The sequence below is a fragment of the Zalophus californianus genome, chromosome 12, assembly GCF_009762305.2.
Source record: "Zalophus californianus isolate mZalCal1 chromosome 12, mZalCal1.pri.v2, whole genome shotgun sequence".
Lineage (NCBI taxonomy): Eukaryota > Metazoa > Chordata > Mammalia > Carnivora > Otariidae > Zalophus > Zalophus californianus.
In genome coordinates, this window is record NC_045606.1 from 99,553,419 (window position 1) to 99,570,570 (window position 17,152).

The following is a 17,152-nucleotide window of genomic DNA, read 5'->3' on the forward strand; positions in this document are numbered from 1 at the left end:
AGGATGCTCTTAATGCTTTCAGCACACATTTGCAAGTTATTAGGTTGGGTTATTTTCAACAAAGATCTCCACAATGAATGATGCTATATATTGATTGTATTTCTTAAAGTAAACTTCCTAAGCTTGCCCTAAAGACTAGGGTGCACCTTACTTGGAGAAGGTATCAGTTTCTTTATTATATGTCAGTTGACCACGCTTTTGCTTGCATCAAATATATGGGCTAATAATTTTCTTCCCTTCCTCCAAAAAGAGAAAATACTAAAAAAGAGAAACCGCAGAATAATTTCTCCTGGGAAGAGTTTGTAGGCTCTAGGCTCTTTAAGACTAGGATGAACGGAAATGCAGAAAAGATAGAAGATAAAACTCAGCACGTTTTACTTTATATTCAGTGGTTAACTCTGGTTTTCCTAAGTAAGGCTCTTGGGTTACAGATGAGGAAGATGGGTCCCAGCTTGAGTGGTTTATTCAAGATGTGTGAGGGTCTGAATTTTTAAGTGTTGGATTTACTCTTGAGGCACTCCCAGCCTGGAGCCAAAGCTACAGAAGGTCCCTGCCTGGTGGCTGGTGGGCGAGTGGAGACTGGGTGTGGCATAGAAGGCTCCAGAGGACTCTGCGAAGCATCCCTGAGCAGAGTGTCTGCTGGGGAAGTAGATCCCCCGGGGAAGGAGGAGGAGACCCAGGATTCCCAAAGAGGATTTGGGGAAGGGAGAGAGAGGGTTTTTTTGTTTTGTTTTGTTTTGTTTTTAGTGAAATAAATTTTTCCTGAGGTGTATTTGTTCTGGAAAACTAAACAAGTAGTTTTATTTACTTTTTGAAGATTTTTTATTTAGGGCGCCTGGGTGGCTCAGTTGGTTAAGCGACTGCCTTTGGCTCAGATCATGATCCTGGAGTCCCGGGATCGAGTCCCGCATCGGGCTCCCTGCTCGGCAGGGAGTCTGCTTCTCCCTCTGACCCTATCCCCTCTCATGTGCGCTCTCTCTCTCAAGTAAATAAATAAAATCTTTAAAAAAAAAAAGGTTTTATTTATTTGAGAGAGAGCGAGCGAGAGAGCACAAGCAGGGAGGAGAGGGAGAAGCAGACAGGGAGTCCCATGTGGGGCTCGGTACCAGGACCCTAAGATCATGACCTGAGCCGAAGGCAGCCGCTTAACCGACTGAGCCACCCAGGCGCCCCAACAAGTAGTTTTAAAACTTTTATCTGTCCCATCCTACCCCACCGCCAGGCATAACGTGTATGCCCAAACTGTCATTTTGGGTCCTTTAGAGGCGTTAAACCGGTAAATCTACATATACTTTAGATTCCCCGGCAAGGACTGCCCTTGCTTCTCTCATACGGAGGGGGACTCCCACATTTTCTTAGTGTCCTGCGCGACTGCTTCATTAGCTCCCGGACTCGATTCTCCCAAGTGGGACGCTGGGGCTCCAACGTCCCGGGGTCGGGGGGCGGGGGTAGGGGCCAGGGCTGGGCCCAGCAACCTGCTACTGCACGGGGCCCGCGGGGAGCCCGCCGCTGGCGTCCACTCCCGCGGCCCAGGCCAGAGGGGGCGGCCGGCCTCCCCACGGGTGACCCCGAGGCCGCCAGGGAGGGCGGGCGCGCGCGGAAGGCCGCGGGCCGCGGGCGTGCGGTCCTTCGGGCTGCAGGGGGCGCTGTGCGCACCCTCGGGCCCGGCCGCGAGCGCAGCTCTTGTTTAAAGGGCCGACGGGGCACGTGGCTCGGACGCAGCTCGCGGCCGCCCGGCAGGAGCTCCGAGGCTGGGCGGCTCCGCTCCGCCTCCGCCGCCGCCTGCGCGCCGCGCCAGGCCCGACAGGCCAGGCCGAGGAGAGCCGCCGAGAGAGGGACGCGAGCAGCCATGGCCGAAGCGGCGCCCGCCCGGGTAAGCGCCCCGGCCCGCGGACGCCCAGACGGGCCGGGGCCGCTGCCGCCGCCGCCGCCGCCGCCGCCAGGGCCCGCGAGGGTCTCCTCCCCGCCGGCGTGGAGCGGCCTCCCGGCCCGCCGCCTCCGCCCAGGCTGGCGCCTGCCGCGTCGTGCCAGCTCGGTCCGCCCCGCCACCCCGGCTCGTGTCTGGGCCGGGCTTTCGGGCCGGCAGACCGGGCGGCCCAAACGGCAGGCTGGGCGGCGGGGGCGGCGGGGCGGCCCCGACGGCGGGGGACAGGCCGGGCTTCCTAGCAACACTTCAGATGACAGGCCTTGCCTTGAAACGGAGTGGCTGTTTCCACCCCGTCCATTGTCTGGTTGGAGGCACGCAGGGAGGACAGGGTCGCCAGGCCCGTGCGGTTCTGACAACCCGAGTCTGAGGCTCAGGGAAGGGACCGGCCCAAGGTCACTCACCTAGTCGAGGCCTTAGTCCGACGTCTAGGCCAAAATTTTGTAATTACACCCCCATGAAGGTACCCAGGGTTCTACTTTGACCTAAGAGAAAGGTATGGAATGCTGTTTACCAGAGGAATTGTAGGTAGATTTTTTTTTTTTTAAAGATTAGTTTAGCATGTTGGATTCGATTATTTGGATTATTTTGGAATGTTGGCCGGTAATGTGCAGTATGCCCAGTTGGCAGAAAAGAATCCTTTGGCTATTTTTGACACACCAGAAAATCTCTTGCAAACAGAACGCAGTAAGTGGCTTCTCCTATTATTAATACCTCTTAATGAAGTTTTCTGAAACCTTGATTTTTGTGGATCCTTTTAAAGTAGGAGCTTCCCCTCCCTCTCCTTTCATTAATGAGTTTGGTGCTTCCCTCAGGAGTCCCTGAGTGCAAGAGAGAGAAAAGAGGTGGGAATACTGTGGTTTGTGGCCCTGTCCCCTGGGGAATACCCTCCAAGGCATCTCTGTAACTGCAGTGGTGAAATCACCAGCTCCCACGGAACCCGGGGCCACTCCCTTAGAACATTTTCTGACCATTTCCATCCCCTCACTCCTTTCCCTCTGCCATCTTACAGTACCGGAGAGTCAAACAGGACAGATTTGCCCCCAACTCTTTCTATACAGAATTTTTCTCCTGGAGAAGGAAGAACCACATAATTTTTTTTGCATTCCCCCATTGCACCTTTACAATGGCAGGTGGTCAGTAGTTGTTACTGAATGAATGTTGTTTAATTGTGTGGTCATTCATTCATTCAGTAGGTATTCATTGAGCATCTGCAGTGAGAGAGGCACTGGTTTAGAAGCTGGGAATACAACAGCGAATCACACACACCCTCGGGGAACTTACGTTCTGGGGGAAACAAACCAAAACCCAGGCAGATGCATGGAATCATCCTGGATTCTTTTCTTCTTTTTTTTTTTTATTTTAAGATTTTATTTATTTTTTTGAGAGAGAGAGAGAGAAATAGCAAGAAAGAGCACAAGCAGGGAGGAGAGGGAAAAGCAGACTCCCCAGCTGAGTAGGGAGCCTGACACGGGGCTTCATCCCGGGACTCTGGGATCATGACCTGAGCCAAAGGAGACGCTTAACCAACTGAGGCACCCAGGCGCCCTCCAGCAAGGCTTTTAGCACGAGGTACTGGGTGCACATGCTCCGGCTCATGCATCAGGCACCAGGGTGAGTTGAGGCACTCTAGAAGCTCTTTCCAAGGTGCCAAAGGACAATGGAATGAAAAAGGTGGAGAAAAACCCATGGGAACCCAAGGGAAGAAAAACTTCTTGCTGCGTCCCTGAGCCTGAACCATCAGCAGCAGCATCGTCAACTTCCTTATCATTATCATCTTAGCTGAATCAACGTGGGGCTTGTGTGCATTGAGTATTTACCACATGCTAGACATTGTGCTCAGTGCTTTCAACAAAGATTGTGTCATTCATTCTCACAATCTTCTCATGTGAGTACCATTTTCTAGATGTGGAAGTGAAGTTGAAAGCTGTGTGAAAAACCTTGCCCAAAGTCAGCCAGCTTGGGAGTGGCGGGGTTGCTGCTTGGACCCGGGCTCTCTGGCAGCAGATCTCACGTTCTCTGTGCTTTCAAGCCTGTCCCTTCATTTGCAGAGGAGGAGGAGACTAAGATCCAAGATGGAAGCCACCTGAGAAGCACAGATGCTTTCTGTCTTTGGCCATGTGTTTCCTCCCGTTTTCCACTTGCTAATTCCTTGGTCCAGCCAGTGTTTCCTGTCCCTCACTGATGTCCCTGCCTCCCTCCCACACCTGCCTGACTGGCCCGTAGGATCCTGGCTGGGGCTTGCCCTGGGCAGGTGTCACCGTGAGGCTTTGTGAAGTACGCATTTTGATGGTGTCATTCTGGTACCATCTCCCCTTTTCTTCTTGTGGACAGGCTCCAGAGAGGGACAAGCAGACAGAGGACGAAAGCCCTTCGACACCTTCTTTGTCACCCCCACCAGCTGCTGAGAAGAACTCCTACCTGTACTCCACGGAGATTACACTGTGGACGGTGGTGGCCGCCATCCAGGCCTTGGAGAAGAAGGTGGACTCCTGCCTGGCCCGCCTGCTTTCGCTAGAAGGGCGGACGGGGATGGCCGAGAAGAAGCTGGCGGACTGCGAGAAGACGGCCGTGGAGTTCGGGAACCAGCTGGAGGGCAAGTGGGCCGTGCTGGGGACCCTGCTGCAGGAGTACGGGCTGCTGCAGAGGCGGCTGGAGAACATGGAGAACCTGCTGAGGAACCGAAATTTCTGGATCCTGCGCCTGCCCCCGGGCAGCAAGGGGGAGGTCCCCAAGGTATCCCTCGGGCACCTGGGGTGGGACAGCCCGAGGGACTGTGCCTGTGAGTGTGTGGGTGAGCGCGCGCGACACTGTTCCAGGTGCCCGTGACCTTTGATGACGTGGCCGTGTATTTCTCTGAGCCGGAGTGGGGCAAGCTGGACGAGTGGCAGAAGGAGCTCTACAAGCACGTGATGCGGGGCAACTACGAGACGCTGGTGTCCCTGGGTAAGGCTGCCTAGGTGGGGATCTGGGTCTGTGTCGCAGATTGGCCTTCAGCAGTCTGTGTCTTTGCTTTGACTTCTGTTCTTCTCGGTGTCTCTCCAGCTCTGTGGGCAGCTGGGTGGCGGGTGTCCAGTCTTGACCCAGCTCTCCTTCCATTCTGTGTGCAGATTATGCCATCTCCAAACCAGACATCCTGACCCGGATGGAGAGGGGAGAGGAGCCTTGTCCTGAAGGCCCGTGGGGCCAGGAGGAGGGAAGTAAGAGGGAGGCAGCACGCCCAAGGAGGCCAAGTCCTGGTGAGTGGGAGCGAGACGGGGAATGAGTGGGGCACACTCCTCTCCTGGGCTTTCCAGACGTGCTGTGAGGCCAGGAAGGGGCACATGCCCTGAACCCGAAGTGGGGCCCACTGTGTCCTAGGCCAGCCTAGTCAGGGACGGGTGCAGAGCTTTTGTCTTAGAGCTGCTCAGTTTCTGCTTCTGAATGAGGGGGCCAGCGGTACTGGCGTCGTGTGGTTGGGTGTTGTGTGGACTCCCGGACACAGCAGACGTCAAGCGTGGACTTGCTGAGTGTTGTGTAAGCGGGTGACCCTGCTCACAGCAGCATATTGCTGCCTCTCTCGCTTGCCCCTCCCACCTCTGCTCCCTGACATGAACCCGCGGCTATAGGGCCTGTCGTGAACTGGCTTCCCTTTGTGGAAACGGCCGTCTGGGAGGAGCGGCCCCGATTTCATCCCCGGAGCTGGTGTGGTAAGGGACAGTGGTTCCAGAGTTGACAGCACATCAGAGTCGTCTGGGAGGCTTTTTTAAAAAATAAAATTTAAGAAAATAAGCGGAAGTAGGGAGAAGAGTCCAGCAAACCTCCAAGTGACCGTCACACACATGGAACAGTGATCAGGAGTTGCCACGTTGGCTTCCTCTGTCTGTTCCTTTTCTCTGAACGTAACCGAAATACCAGTGTCACACCCAGCAGATTAACATCTCATCCCGAGTCCATGTTCTCTCCCCCCCTCCCCGATTATCTCAAAACTGTTTTCTATAGGTGTTGGGTCCCCTAATGCTGGGACACTGATGTCTACCTGTTGCATTTGATTTATAAAAAGTCTGTTAAAAATCCTGTGAAAGCCTCCCCCCGCCCCGCATTTAACAGCCTTACTGTGATAGAGTTAACTACCAGCCAGTTCCTGGATTAGAGTATACAGCTCGGTGTTTTCACTCTCTTCACGGTTTTGTGACCATCACCACAATCTGAACTTCCCTTGCCCACCAAAGAGAAACCTGTACTTGTGGACGTTAATTTCCTGTTTCCCTCCCCCTGCTCCCCAGCCCTAGGCAACTTCTCGTCTCCTCTCTGTGTCTTAGATTTGCTGCTTCTGGACATTTCACGTAAATAGAGTGCCGTGTGGGACCTTTAGTGACTGCCTTCTTTCGCTGAGTGTGCGCTCCAGCCTTACCCACCTCGTGGCCTCTGTCGGTACCTCTGTGGATACCCGTGTTACCACATTCTGTTGCTCCGCTCCTCAGTTGATGGACCATCCTCACCTGCCCCTCTTTAGTATCATTTCTTTGTTGACATTCTAACATCATTTATCTTTTTTTTTTTTTAAGATTTTATTTATATCAGAGAGAGAGCGCGAGCGAGCACAAACAGGGAGAGGGGCAGGCGGAGGGAGAAGCAGACTCCCCACTGAGCAAGGAGCCCGACATCGGGCTCAGTCCCAGGACCCCAGGATCATGACTGAGCCGAAGGCAGACGCTTAATGACTTAGCCACCCAGGCGCCCCTATTTTTAGATGTTTAGAAATGGTTCTTTTTACCTTTTCATTTAACGTTTTGAATACGTAAGGCATGTTACGTTTGCAAAGTCAAAATGATTTAACAGGATACATTCAGGGAAATCTTATTTCCATTCTTGTCCCCTCCTTGTCCCTACAGATAACCATTTTTATTAGTGTCTTGTTTATACTTCCAGTGTTTCCTTTCAGAAAGATCAGTAACATGTATTTGCTTTCCCCCATCCCTGTCTTACGCAATTTGTCCTGGATATCACTTCATATGTATATATACAGACCTTCCTCCTTTACTTTTGTGGATGCGGAATGGTCCAAGGTATGAGATCGCCTAGTTTGTTTAACCAATCCCTGCTGGCGGACACTTAAGGTATTTCCAGTATTTTGCTGATATAAATAATGCTGTAGAGGCTACTTTGTGCATAAGGCAGCTCATATTTTTGCCAGTGTATCCTTGGCACAGATTCCTAGAAGCTGCACTGCTGGGTCAGAGGTAAATGAATACATAAGTTTTCAAGAATTTATTCACCAAATACCCCTCCATGGAGTTTTTATCATTTGCGTCTCCCTCAGTGTTGTGAAAGAGGCCCCTTCCCAGCTCCCCCAGCCTTAAGCAATGACAGGTTTCCCTGGCTATCCATATACATTTGTCTAGCCTGGACATCTCGTATGAATGGAATCCTACAATACGTGGTCTTTCGACTCTGGCTTCTTAGCATAGTGTTTTCAGGGTTCATCCATGTTGAACTGTGTATCAATATTTCATTTCTGTTTTTTTTTTTTTTATCCTGGTCAAATACACATAACATAAAATTTACCATCTTAGCCATTTTTAGGTGCACTGTTTGGTGGTATTAAATACATTATAATGTGACACAATCCCATCAGAACTCTTTCCACCCTGTAAAGCTGAAACTCCATACTCATTGAACAGTAATCCCTCATTGTGCCCCCTGCCCCAGCCCCTGGCAACCACAGTACTACTTTCAGTCTCTATGACTTTGTCTACTCCAAGGACCTCATAGAAGTGGAATCACACAGCATTTGTCGTTTCATGACTGGTTTTATTTCACGTAGCATGATGTCCTTAAGGTTCATCTGTATTGTAGCAGGTATCAGAATTTCTTTCCTATTTTTGGTCTAAATAACGTGTTGTCTGTGCCTACCACATTTTGCTTATCCATTCATCTGTTGACAGACACTTGGGTTTCCACGTTTTAGCTATTGTGAATAATGCTGTTATGGTCATGGATATACAAATACCTCTTGGAGACTCTGTCTTCAGTTCTTTTCAGTATATACTTAGAAGTGGAATTTCTGGGTCATATGGTAATTCTATTTTTAATTTTTTTAAAAGATTTTATTTATTTATTTGAGATAGAGAGCAAGAGCAGGGGGCAGAGGGGGGAAGCAGGAGAGCCAATGCAGGACTCCAGCCCAGGACCCTGGGATCATGACCTGAGCTGAAGACAGACGCTTCACTGACTGAGCCACCCAGGCACCCTCTATTTTTAATTTTTTGAGGACTGTTAACTGTTTTCTACAGTGACTGTACCATTTTATATTTTTACCAACAGTGTGCAGGGGTTCCAGTTTCTCCACATTCTTGTCAACACTATTTTCTGGTGTTTCTTTTTAATATTAGCCATCATAATGAGTGTGAAGTGGTATCTTAGAGTTTCTATGTCTAGTCTGTTGGATGGTTTTATTGTGAAAGGGTGTTGAATTTTCTCAGATGCTTTTTCTGTATCAATTGAGATGATCATGGGGGTGTTCTCCCTTCATTCTGTTAGTATGGTGTATTCCATTGATCTAGTTTCGTATGTTGAACCAACCTTGCATTCCAGGAATACACTCCACTTGGTCATGGTGTTTAATCCTTTTTTTTTTTTTCTTCAGGATTTTATTTATTAGAGAGAGAGAGCGTGAGGGGGTGGGGTGGCAGAGGGATAGGGAGGAGCAGACTCCCCACTGAGCAAGGAGCCCCAAGTGGGGCTCAATCCCTGGAATCATGACCTGAGCTGAAGGCAGAGGCTTAAATGACTGAGCCACTCAGGTACCCTGGGAACAGGGGTTTTTTTCTTTTCTTTTTTTTCCTTCTTTTTTTTTTTATTTGAGAGAGAGTGGGGAGGAGAGGGAGGAGGGTCAGAGGGAGAAGCACACTCCCTGCTGAGCAGGGAGCCTGATGTGGGACTTGATCCTGGGACTCCGGGATCATGACCTGAGCCAAAGGCAGACTCCCAACCGACTGAGCCACCCACGTGCCCCAAGAGTATATTTTTAATGGTACCTCTCTTATATGAGTGTGGTTGAGTATCTTTTTATTTGTTTATGGGCCATTTAAATTTCTTACTCTGTGAACTCTTTGTTCATCTCTTTTGCCCTAGGGAGCTTTTTTAAAATGCATACTAATGGATGCCCAGGTGCCTCAGTCGGTTAAGTGTCTGACTTTGGCTCAGGTCGTGATCTCAGGGTCCTGGGATTGAGTCCTGTGTCAGGCTCCGTGCTCAGCAGGGAGTCTGCTTCTCTCTCCCTCTCTTCCTCTGCCCCTCTAACCCCTGACTTGTGCCTGCACTTGCACACTCTCTCTCTCAAATAAATTAAATCTTAAAAAAAAAAAAAAACCTGCAGGGCGCCTGGGTGGCTCAGTTGGTTGGGTGGCTGCCTTCGGCTTGGGTCATGATCCCGGAGTCCCGGGATCGAGTCCCGCATCGGGCTCCCTGCTCAGCGGGGAGTCTGCTTCTCCCTCTGGCCCTCTCCCCTCTTGTGCTCTCTCTCTCTCTCTCATTCTCTCAAATAAATAAATAAATAAATAAAATCTTTAAAAAAAAACCCAAAAACTGCAGGGGCGCCTGGGTGGCTCAGTCAGTTAAGCATCTGCCTTCAGCTCAGGTCATGGTCCCGGGGCCCTGGGATCGAGCCCTGTGTCAGGCTCCCTGCTCTGCAGGGAGTGTGTTTCTCCTTCTCTGCCTTTCCTCTTGCTTCTGTGTGCACGTGTGCGTGCATGCTCTCTCTCTCAAATAAATAAAATCTCTAAAGATAAATAAATACAATAAAATCTTTTTCAAAAAATGCATACTTCCTAGGCCTACCCAGAACTACTAATGAGAATCTTGGGGTGCTTCCAAGGGGATCCTTATACATCAGCCTGGTACAGGACTTGGGACTGGATGGCACTGTTGTTGTTCTGAGCTGGGAGGCCCTAACAAGCCACACCCTTGGCTCTGCTGTGTCATGACTTATCTGGTACGATCAGATGTTCCTGTGCTGTACCTTTTCCTTCTCTTTTAGCCTCTAAGGATCAGTGAAGTCCACTAGCCTGTGTTTGGCCTGATGCCCTCCATCAGTCCCAGTGACTACAGTCAGCCCTTCCTCAGAGGCTCCTGCCCCCGGGGGGGATCTCTGTGTTATCCTTGATGTCACTGAGTTGCATTTTCCAGGCCTCCCTCCACACCCAGAGCACATCCTCAGCCCCGTCAGCCCTACCCGGGAGGAGCCAAAAGAAGGGCAGGTCCCCAAGCACCAGCAAGACTCAGAGGCAAGAGCAACTGTACCTGGAGTGAGCACGGGTGAGTGAGGGCCGCCGGGCAGCCATGTGAACAGCATCTCAGCAACAGGACCAGACAGGTGCAACTGAGAACGAGTGCTAAAGCGTGAGGGTGGGACAGATGGTGGGCACCAGGCTTGGCTGAGCTGGACAGGCTTCCTGGGAAGGGGACCCCTGAGACAGGTCTTAGAGGAAGGGTAGATTTGGGCTGGGAACGAAGGGCATTTTCCGCAGGAGAAAATGGTCTGAGCCAAAGTGTGGGTCCCTGAGGTCTGCTGGGGGCCAGGCCCTCTGGCCTGGCTGGAGTGAGGGGAGGGACACACAAAGGTGGGTCCTGGGCCTCCTCAGCCTTCCTTCCATGGTCACGTTGACAGTCTATGTTATATGCCTAGCATGGTGCTGGCATGTGCCTTCTTCAGTAAATGTCCTCTGTCTGTGAGGGGCTCTGTGGCTTCAGTCCCCCCTTCCAGGGATCTCTGCCTGTGTGTAAAGGAAGTTCCTGTCCATCGTTTTACAAAAATGAAGTATAACTCAGAGGGCATTTGGCATAACGCGTGGCATATAATCCAGAGCCTTGTTGTCTGTCTCCAGACTGCACCTTGCTAGCTTGGCTTCTCCTGTTCCCATGCCCCCTCCTTCCTCCTCCTTCCGGCAGGCTTGACTTTTCAGTCTGGGTTGCTTTCTCTCCAGTTATTTCTGTGACTCTCCCCCAATGACTATGAGCTCCCTGGGGCTGGAGGTGATCCTCCCTCCCTCCCTGGTATCCCTGTTGCCCAGCCAGTGTGTAAGGAGAGAGGACCTTCTCATTGTCCCTGTTCCACTGCAGCCTGGCACTGTGCCCCAAGGGGCCTCCCCAAACCCGCTGTCCTTCGGAGGCCCATCAGGGTGATGGAGCTGTCAGCACTGGCCCAGATGGGAACGGGAGGCGTGGCCTTCACCGCTGTCCTCTCGCCTCTGAAGTGGACGCCGTGGAGTGGGCAGTCCTCCGGACAGAGCCCTGGGGCCCCCTCTTCCTGGCTGGCATTTGAGCATGTCCGGGGTCTGCTTAGAGATGCCCGTGCCGTCCTGCACGAGCCCGGTGTCGGGAAAGGCCCTCACAGTGTCTCTCTCACAGGGCCTCCAGCCTCTGTTAAACGGGAGGAAGAATCTTCAGGTGGGGAGTCTCCAACCTCCCCTCCTGGGGACAGCCTGCCCGGCATAGGGCCAGGTGAGTGATGGGAGGGGGCCCTTGGGAGTGGGGTAGGAGGTGGCACAGTGGGCCCTGGTGAGGGGCTTCTTCCAGAGGGGTCCCTTCCTCATCCCCAGGTACTGTTGCCCTGGGGCTCTTGGCGACCCAGACCATCTAGGTCCTGGTTTTCCCCCATCATGTTTGGCCTGGTGGGAAGGTGCATGCTGCGTGAACACAAGCTGCACGCACCGGGTTTGTGGTCTGGTGACAGGCCTCATGGCAACCCTGTGAAGTGGTTCAGGCGCACAACCTCCAGTGTCTTGCAGTTTGTACATGGTGGCCTACAATTTAAATTTAGGTCCCCCGCCTAGAGGCCACAAAACTGGGCTTACACCCTGATGAGCAGGAAAAAAGAAAGCAATTATTGCCCATTCTCACTTTGGGGTGGTTTTCTCTCCTAATAGAAAGGGATCCAGTTCTCACCTGGTTCCATCCTGGTACCAGCTTTGGTGGGAGGTAGAGGTGAGATGTGGGCCCACCTTGGGGTTGTGGCATGGTGGGAATCCAAGCTGGAGATGGGCTTCAAATGAAGAGGTCTGGGAACCTTGGCCTTCACATGGAATAGGGCCTGAGACCCACACTAATCCCTAAGTTTAGGAATACCACCGTAGCCCATTGAATGCAACAGTTTAGATGCAAAGTTTAGATGATTCTTACAGACTCTTTACCGATTCTGTAGCTGGAGGACTAAATTACAAACCACTGGGTCATTTCCAACGTAGGAATAAAAGTTCTGTCAGGAGTTATTTGTGAGGGTTGCTGGGAAGCTGCACTGAGTAAGAACCCCAAGGTCTTGACACCAGGTGCTGGTCCAGAAGGTTCAGCAGTTAGCAAGAGTCTCCTGGGGTGGGATTTCAGTTCATGCTTCGGCAAGAATAGAAATTGCTCTTGCCCTAGACCTTGGAAATTGCTGGTAAGGCACTAAAGATTTTGTTTTAATAGAGGGTAAGGTTCGCGGTCAGCGTTTGAGCAGACCTTGGGCTGCAGCAGCTGAGCCGCTGGGTACTGGGGGAGGTCAGAGAAGCCAGTAGTCGGGGCTGATTCCAGAAAGCCCAGAGGGGAATAACAGTTGAAGGATCTTGAAGAGTGCACAGTGTTCCAGGTAGGGTCTGTGGCCGGGACCTTCCTTCCCAGCATCAGGGACCCCTGTGTTGCCTCAGAGCCCCCCTCCAATGTCCTGGCAGCTCCTACGCCTCAGTCCCACCTCAGAGTCAAGTGTGACTCACACTGAGGTTCAGCCAGGAAGCCTAGGTCCTCGTGCCTCCGGCCTGTCCCTTGAGAGCAGGTGCCAGACAGGTAGTGGATGCTCAGTGTTGATTTGTTATGTGGATGAGTAGCTCGGAGTATGGCTAAGACACCCGCCACCTCCAGGCCTGAGGCTGCTTACCTAGTCCAGTGGCCCCAGGGCTCACTGTCCTTCGTCGGTGGGAACTAATGTTATCAGAATTCTTGGGGATCCCGTGTGGCCAGTGTATCTCGGGGTCCAGGGGCTCCACTGCATCCTCCACCTGTTGTCTTTCACTCCATCTGGCCTCTGACCTCCCCCTCCTCGGGTCCCTGGCTCCTGGTTTTGCGGCTTTGTCTCCTCTCTCCAAGCTTGGCCCCCAGGAATGGGCCACTGGAACATCTGGGCCACGCGACCATAAACAGACTGGATGATGTTGGGAGGCCGTGCCTGCTCGGTAGGGCCAAGTGCACAGGCTCCCTGATGTGTGCTCTGAGCACGTGCAGGAGAAAGGACTCCAGGAAAGCAGGAGGAGCAGGATGGGTGCAGAGGTGGCTAGGGATGTGCCTGGGGGCCAGGGCTGGGGGAGTGGCCTGGGTGAGGGCTAGTGTGGCCCACTTGAAATCAATGGAGAGTCCTTTCTCCAGGTGGTGGTGGTGTGGTCATTAAGACAGAAGCACAATCTGAGGACGAGATGATGCCCGAGCAGCTCTTCCTGGGGGAGTCCCGTAGCCAGCCCGTGTGTAGAATGCCCAAGGGGCCCAGGAGCAGGACCCCGGGCCCTGGCCGGCTTCATGCCGCAGGAGTGCCACGGGTGCGGGCGGGGGACCCGCGGCCGCCAGGGGCCGTGGGGGAGCCGCCCCGCATCCTTCCTCGCCGGCGAGAGCGGACCTTCCCCTGCCCCGACTGCGGGCAGAGTTTCCGCTTGAAGATTAACCTGACCATTCACCAGCGGACCCACGTGGAGGAGGAGCACAGGGAGACGCCGGGGAGCCCGCCCCCGGGCTGGGGGGAGGCCCACCCGGCTCTGGAGCCGGGGGAGGTGGTGGTGCCGGGCCCTGTCATCCGCTGGCTCCCCGAGGAGCCCGGAGGCCACCGCTCCCTGGCAGGCAGGCCGTGCCTGGGGCGGCGGCCGGCGACCAACAAGATGTACCACTGCAGCGAGTGCCTGCGCTTCTTCCAGCAGCGGAAGAGCCTGCTGCTGCACCAGCGCCTGCACACCGGCACCAGCCAGGGCTGGCCGGCCTGTCCCTACTGCGGCAAGGCCTTCCGCCGGCCCTCCGACCTCTTCCGGCACCAGCGCATCCACACTGGCGAGCGGCCCTACCAGTGCCCGCAGTGCGGCCGGGCCTTCAATCGGAACCACCACCTGGCTGTGCACATGCAGACTCACGCCCGAGGCCAGGCCGGCCCGCACTTCCCTGCTTCCTCTGCCCTCCCTGGGAGCCCCCCGCTGCCCCGGCCCAGCCACAGCCAGGAGGGCTGAGTCGGCAGGAGCCTGCAGGGGTACCCTCCGGCTCTCCTGGGGCACCCCCCGCAGGACTTCTGTCCACCTTCAGGCCTTTCCCCTTGTGCCTGACGCTGGTTCCTCGTTCCAGAATAACTTTGGAGAAAACTTTTTTTCATTCAGATGGGAAGCAGCGGCCTTTTTGGTGACTGTGTGTGTGTGACCAGATGCCTCAATTTCCTGTTTCCTAAGTTTGTCACTTTTTGCCGCCTTTTCTACATTCCTGACTTAGAAAGGATCCCTTAAGGCTTAGAGGATGCCAACCTTCGGCGAAAGCAAGAGGAGTGGAGATAGAGGCCTTTCCAGTAGGGGGCGATAGAGACATGGAGGGCCTGCAGTTTTGATACTGCCCACAGAGGTCACAGCAGATGGACAGACAGTTTGAAGGGTAGGCACTGGAAATTTGAGTTTCCTACTGTGTTATTTTGAAACCTTTTTTTTTTTTCTTTTCCTCCATACGGAGTTTTTCTAGTGCTTTTGTAAGTGTTAAGTGTGGTTGCAAAGGGGACCAGGAGCCCTGAGGGTCAGGAATTATTCTGCCACCTCCTTGTGTGTGGGGATGGTAGAGGGGCTGTCCAGATCAGCCCGGGTGTGGGAGGATGCTTGGCTGCTGCCCTGGACATCTGGTGCCTTCCCGGGTATGCGTTCTTTGGCCCAGAATGATTTCCAATATCCCAACATCCGTGACTGATTTTGGTTATTAGTTGAGAGGGGGAAACTGAGGCCTGGAGTGGCTGACCCTTCCCCCAAGGTCTCAGTATTATGGGTATGCACACTCCATGGACTGGACCCCGCACAACACTTTAGGGATGGGGGAGATGCAGATCCAGCCCCGGAAGCTCCTCCCAGAGAGGAAGATCCTGATGTGGGTGAGGCTGGTCAGCCAAGCTGGATTCCTGGGCTACCAGGCCTGAATTGTCACATTAAAGGAGCAGTTGGTTTCCAAGAATTTGGGGCTGGTAGCAGAGCTAGGCCAGGATTTTTTTAACCACCTCCAGCCTCATGTTCCTCATCTGTCAAAGGGGGTAATGACCCCAGTACATCCTACCTCACCTTAGGGTTTTCAGGGTCATAAAAGATTTAGAGGCAGTGGGCCAAACAGGAAGCCTGGTTTTGTCCTTCTTTTCTAGTTCAGCCCCCCCCCCCCCTTTCTCTTCCATGTTCATCTCCAGCCCTTTGCCCCAGTCAGAATCCCTCAGGAAGGACCTTTCTTTTCTAGAGTGAGTGGAAGGTCCCTTGGGTACAGAGTTAGGAGAGACTTTCCCATTGGGCTACATCCCCAAGGAGCCCTTTGTATTTCAGTGGAACAAATTCTTACCAAAGCAGTGAGGTTCAAACCGTAGAAGTTCGGGCAATAGCATCAGGCCTCCTGGAGAAGTCTTGATGGCAGCTAGCATCTTGTGCCTCTTAAATCACACCACTTTGGGTACTGCCTATAGACCAACCCTTGGTTTGGGAGATTTAAAACTGGGTCCTCGGCTATTTTGATTGTTGTCTTATTTGCCTTGGCACTATGTGAAGTGGCAAGCATTCAGACCTGCTTCCAGGTGCCTGGGTCCCTGGCTCTGCCACTTCTTGTTGCCCCTCTGACCCTCACCCCACATCCCAAAGGGGCAGATGGGAACGTTGCCATCATCTCTGGGGCAAGAGTGAGTATGCAAGTCGGTTGAGAGCCCAGCCAAGTTCCCCTGGGCTTGGGAAGAAGAGCTACCACCTTCCCCTGCTGTGCATTCTGCTTGTCTGCTCCGGCATCCCCAACCCTCACCAGGGGCCCCACCAGTCAGAGCTGGGCTGTCAGCAAGTGTTCAGACAGGATATGGTGCAAATGGAGCTGCTCTGAGCTTACCCCTTCACTTTAAGAGCTAGTTTCAGGTGTTTCCTGGGGATGCCTCAAGGCTCAAAGTTCCTAGACCTTTCTAATGCTTAATGTCCTGTGTAAACACAGGTACTCCAGCAATAGCACAAGCCAGGAGTGATCGCTGGACACAGGCCCTCCCATTTCTTCCAAAGCACTCAGTGTACCGGGTTCCTGGTTAGGCCTTGTCAGTCTACCTGGCACACATGCATCGTGGTGCCGGAGCAGAGCGGTGCTCCAGAACCCTGGAGGCTAGAACCTGGTTTGGCCTTCGACTGGCTCCTAGCTCTGCGTCTTGGCTTCCTCATTTGTAAACAAGGAAGGGTGGGGTCCTGGTGCTAAAGGCTCTTAAGAACTGTGACGGTGGCGGCCCTTTGCCTTCATCGGTGCTCAATAAATATGTTGAACTGAAGGAGTGTGCGCATGACCTTCCTGCTCTCCGGGAGTCAGTCCGCTAGGGGAGCCCGTCCAGCAGGCGGGCCCGCGGCCCCGCACAAGCCGGGGATCCCGGGCTGCGGCGGCGCGCGAGAGCAGCCCCCACGCCAGGCGCCCTCAGTCGCCGGCCCCGCCCCCTCTGGGCGTCCGCTGCGGGGCGGGGCCCCTCGCCAGACCAGTGGGAAATCGGCTCCGGGCGGCCGGGACGCGCCGCGCGCGGGCCGGGGGCGGAGCTTCCAGGGCTGGCCAATGAGGAGCCTGCTCCAGGGCGCGGGGCGGGTCCCATCGGGGCAGGGCTGCCGCCTGCCGGGGTTGCCGCGACGCCGACGCCACGTTCGCCTGCGGCGTCTCCGCCGCCCAGCGCTGCTAAAGCCGGCCGAGGCCGACGGCTGCTTTAGAGCTGGGGGGATGATGACCACCGGGACGCTCGAGGCCACAGCGGCCACCGGGAGCTGTCCGAAGTCAACGATAAAGTACCTTCTCCTTTCTTGGCTGCAGTTTGCTAGTCTGCGGACTTAGCCAAAGATTTCCGAGGTTCCCGCCAGCCCTGACGATTGGCCGAGCCAGCTCTGGGGGGCGGGGGAGGGGGCGGGGGAGGGGGCGGGAGGTCGGGGGGAGGGGGAGGATGGACTGCCAGCGTGTTCACTCCAGAGACCCTTCAGGGCTTTCCTTTTTTGGACCTGTCCTTCAGCCCACCCACTC

The 17,152-nt window shown here is 53.9% G+C and overlaps 1 protein-coding gene across 6 annotated transcripts; it reads left to right on the forward strand.

The window, feature by feature from the left end:
• Nucleotides 1-1,721: 1,721 nt before the first annotated feature.
• Nucleotides 1,722-16,419, forward strand: ZNF783 (zinc finger family member 783). 6 transcript variants are annotated; one of them, XM_027575037.2, is made up of 7 exons: nt 1,722-1,873; nt 4,259-4,660; nt 4,744-4,870; nt 5,035-5,163; nt 10,094-10,222; nt 11,027-11,407; nt 13,301-16,419. In XM_027575037.2, exons 1-7 carry the CDS (start codon nt 1,850-1,852, stop codon nt 14,137-14,139), a joined length of 2,031 nt encoding a protein of 676 aa, XP_027430838.1. In that variant the 5' UTR covers nt 1,722-1,849; the 3' UTR covers nt 14,140-16,419. The 6 variants fall into 6 exon arrangements, with proteins under 6 accessions (XP_027430838.1, XP_027430841.1, XP_027430837.1 ...); XM_027575040.1 differs by having other exon boundaries at nt 11,315-11,407; XM_027575036.2 differs by lacking the exon at nt 1,722-1,873 and adding an exon at nt 2,111-2,611.
• The last annotated feature ends 733 nt before the right edge of the window (nt 16,420-17,152 follow it).

Bases quoted from the DNA above. Each gene is read 5' to 3' on its own strand.
- ZNF783 (XM_027575036.2), top strand. From the start codon at position 2,486: ATGTTGGATTCGATTATTTGGATTATTTTGGAATGTTGGCCGGTAATG. The intron at 4,871-5,034 runs GTAAGGCTGCCT...TTCTGTGTGCAG, and splicing joins CGAGACGCTGGTGTCCCTGG to ATTATGCCATCTCCAAACCA. The intron at 11,408-13,300 runs GTGAGTGATGGG...TCCTTTCTCCAG, and splicing joins CCTGCCCGGCATAGGGCCAG to GTGGTGGTGGTGTGGTCATT.